Source organism: Carlito syrichta, unplaced genomic scaffold (genome assembly GCF_000164805.1).
Source record: "Carlito syrichta isolate Samal-C Ts95f unplaced genomic scaffold, Tarsius_syrichta-2.0.1 Scaffold303144, whole genome shotgun sequence".
In the NCBI taxonomy this organism is placed as follows: domain Eukaryota; kingdom Metazoa; phylum Chordata; class Mammalia; order Primates; family Tarsiidae; genus Carlito; species Carlito syrichta.
Genome location: NW_007247240.1, coordinates 31,590 through 35,415, shown reverse-complemented (window position 1 = coordinate 35,415; position 3,826 = coordinate 31,590). Strand labels below are relative to the sequence as shown.

At 39.7% G+C, this 3,826-nt stretch overlaps 1 protein-coding gene across 1 annotated transcript in view; it reads right to left on the bottom strand.

Moving 5' to 3' along the window:
* LOC103260218 (alcohol dehydrogenase class 4 mu/sigma chain) overlaps nt 1–2,614 on the bottom strand; it is a 16,616-nt gene extending 14,002 nt beyond the window's left edge. The window contains exon 1 of the mRNA XM_008057862.1: nt 2,421–2,614. Within this exon, the coding sequence (XP_008056053.1) occupies nt 2,421–2,438 (18 nt within the window). The 5' untranslated portion in view covers nt 2,439–2,614. The remainder of the gene's footprint in view (nt 1–2,420) is intronic.
* Between the last annotated feature and the right edge of the window lie 1,212 nt (nt 2,615–3,826).

Below are 3,826 nucleotides of genomic sequence, written 5' to 3'. Positions count from 1 at the left end.
ACTCACCTCAGCCTCCCAAAGGCGCGGGATTACAGGCTGAGCTACCGAGCCCGGCTGGTGATTGTATTTAGAGACAGGGTTTTTAAGGGACAATTCATAGCCGGGCGCGGTGGCTCAAGCCTGTAATCCCAGCACTTTGAGAGGCCGAGGCTAGAGGATTGCCTGAGACTGTGGGTTCGAGACCAGCCTGGGCAACATGCTGAGCTCTCAACTCTACAATAAATAAAAAAATTAGCCAGGCATGGTAGCATGCTCATGTAGTTCTGGCTACTTGGAAGGCTGAAGTGGAAGGATCACCTGAGCCCAGCAGGTCGACACTGGGGTGGCCATGAGTGTGCCATTACACTCTAGCCTGGGCGACAGAGTGAGACTCAAAAAAAAAAAAGAGGTAATTCATTTAAAATGAGGTCACGAGGGTGGGACCTCATACAATATGACTGGTGTATTTATTAGACGGAGAAATTAGGAGACATACAAAAAGGCAAGATCACAGGGAAAAGTTAACCATCTACAAGCTGAGAAGAAAGGCCTCAGAAGAAACCAATCTTGTTGACACCTTGATCTCAGAATTCTAGCCTCCAGTTCTATGATAACATAAATTTCTGCTGTTTAAGCTACTTAGTCTATAGTACTTTGTTATGGCAACTCTAGCAAACTAATACAATCATTTTTCATTTTTTAATGAAAAAGAAAACATTTATAAAGAGAAAAAAATCATCATCAATGTAAACGAAACCCTTCTTTCATAAACTGTACTAGAACACTGGAGCAACTTGGGAAATATATGTCTTATGCAAACCACACTTTGCGTGACTATCTCTTTCTCAGAATTATATAACTTTTATGCTCCCTACATATGATACTGCCTCATACATTATATTATAATGGGAAAGTGCTACCATAAGGTTGCTGTCTTTCATTGGAAAGGTTGTAATGGTGGCTAGATATCCACTTTATAGAGATAGTGTAACTAGACCTGAAGCATCTGTTAGTTTGACGGCATCGCAAATTTTTAAGATTCCTTCCAACCCTAAGATTCATTAAGTTTCTTTTTATTTATTTATTTTTATTTTAATTTTTTGTTTTTTGAGTCAGAGTCTCACTTTGCCGTTCAGGCTGGAGTGCAGTGGCACTCTCATGGCCACCGCAGCCACGACCTGCTGGGCTTAGGCAACCCTTCCGCCTCAGCCTTCCAAGTAGCTGGAACTACAGGTATGCACCACCATGTCTAAATAATTTTTTTGATTTATTATAGAGACGAGGTCTCACCAAGTTGCCCAGGCTGGTCTTGAACCCCTGGGTTCAGGCAATCCTCTCACCTCAGCCTCCCAAGGTGCTGGGATTACAGGCTTTAGCCACCATGCCTGGCTAGAATCATTAAGTTTCATGGGCAGAGTTACTAGCTTCCATAATGCAAAATTAATTTCACAAGTAATCTAGTTTTGCTGGATTAGATTTTTTTTTTTTTTTTGAGTCAGAGTCTCGCTCTGTCACCCTGGCTGGAGTGCAGTGGCATGATCGTGGCTCACAGAAGCCTCGACTTCCTGGACTCACATGATCCTTCCACCTCAGCATCCTGAGTGCTGGGATTACAGGTATGCACCACCATGCCCATGTAGGGACAAGGTTTCGCTATGTTTCTCAGACTGGTCTCAAACTTCTGGGCTCAAGCAATTTGCCTGACTCAGTCTCCCAAAGTGCTAGAATGTCAGGCATGAGCAGTGGCCTAGTTTTGCTGGATTTCTGACCCAAACTATGATACTTTTATTACAGTTCCTACTTGCCAATTAAAAAATGCCAAAGTGACTTTTAAAGTTAATACCAACTCTGCTGATTCTGTTTTATTTTTTAAAGAATAACGTACTTTATCTACAATGTAGTCTTGTTTTTAAAAAATTTTTAAACCTATATTTTGATAACAACTACAAATACTTAAGAAACTTTACAACCATGCTTAATTCTGCATCCTAGAATTAGCATTTTTTGTTGTCCACCTCAGGAAATATTTTTTTCCACATTGGGCACAAGACTCTGAGCTCCCATTGAAGGACTGAGGTGAATCCAACACATGCTACTGAGGCTATTGAAGTTTCCTTATGGAAACATTTGGTTTACCAGAGCCAATGCCCAGCTCTCTCATCATTAAATTATTAATAGTGCCAATGTAAACTACACTTCTCTATTTCCCTCCAATGTCTTACTGAAAAGCCTTTCATATGCCTTTTTCAACTTCATCCTGCATTTTTGGAAACGCTTTACCCACTCTTTCCCCCAGTGCATGATGCCCGCTTACCAGGCATTTCACTCCTCAAGAAATATCCTCAAGTATTCCATTAATTTGATTAAAGGATTCAAAGTTCTAACTATCAACCACACATTAGTAGATCATGATAAAGTAGAGACAGAAATGTTTCACTTACTTTACCAGCAGTTCCCATCCTGTCTTTCTTTTGGTTCAGAATTTATGACTAATGCTCAGTTCACTGCTGTAAATAACAGCATCTTGTGCCATCACATAAATAGTCTGGCTCAAAAGTTCCGCCTTCAGCAATATGACTCACACCCTTCAAAACTTTCCAATGATCCGTGAGCTCCACCCTTTGCAGACCAAGTTGTGAAAAGAAATATGGTAACTATTAGGATCAAACCAAGAGGAAGAATCTAACAAAGACAGGTTAATCAAACCCCCGAAAAGGGCTGAAAACATTCCTATCCACCTCATTTTGGAGGACACAAAAACAGGATAGGTTAGTTCAGCTCAACACAATTCTAAAAGATGTATTGTGTGCTTCTTTTTTTTTTTCTTACTGTGTGCTTCTTAAGGGTAAGCTGCTCTGCTAGGCTCAACTGATGTTAGAGATGTGTGTCTATATTTGTATTTATACTCTACTTCCCTCTACAAAGACTTGATGTTGTTTGTGGAAAACATGCAATTAATATACAATTGCCTCACTGAGGGCCAAGAAAATGCAAAAAAATTGGAATAGAATGTCAGGGTCAGTCAAGGGAAATTGGGGCTACATAAAATATGGATATGGATGACTATAGTTTCTGGGTGTTTTGGGGATAGAAAGTTAAGTAAAACTTGTGCCTGCACATAGAGAAATTATTATCTTTCCCCCAAATCACGTTATCCATATAATTGTTTCATCTGAAGTTTGTTCATGGCACAAATGTACTCAGTGCAGAGGCTGAAGGGGAATTACAATCCAGCCTGCATACTAGCCCTCGAATGCCAGAGAGTTTTCATTTATTTGGGCCAGGGCTTGACTCTTCTACAGTAGCTGTTTAGCCACTACTGCCCCTGATGTCTTAATATAAGTTGCAAAGACACTAGAATCTCCTGGATCTACAGTTTTGATAGGAGAATGACCAAACAAAGTTTTTGACAGATTTTATTTGGGGCACACTGGCACGCCATCACCTCCAAGCAAGCTCACTCTATACAAGGAGATTTTACTCTTATGGAGTAATCCATTGAAGTAGGTTTTCTAAGTCGTCAGATAAAGCTGTTCAGACAATGAAATCCAGAACCTGGACTCTTACCAACCCAGGGAAGAAATTGGCAAGAGTTAATTTTTCATATAACATGTATGAACAGAACTTTCTTTTGAAAAATGGACATAAACTGCCACAAACTCTCTCTCAATGTAATGTAGTAAGTGCTATAGTTTCAATTTAAAATATACTTATACCTAACTCAGAATTAGTAATTAGAATTAGTTTCTCTAATTCATTAGCTAAATTAAATCCACCAGGTAAAGATATTGCCAGTTGATCCTGCATGTGAGTAAGCACCATTGTTTTAGCAGTAAATGCTGAAGAA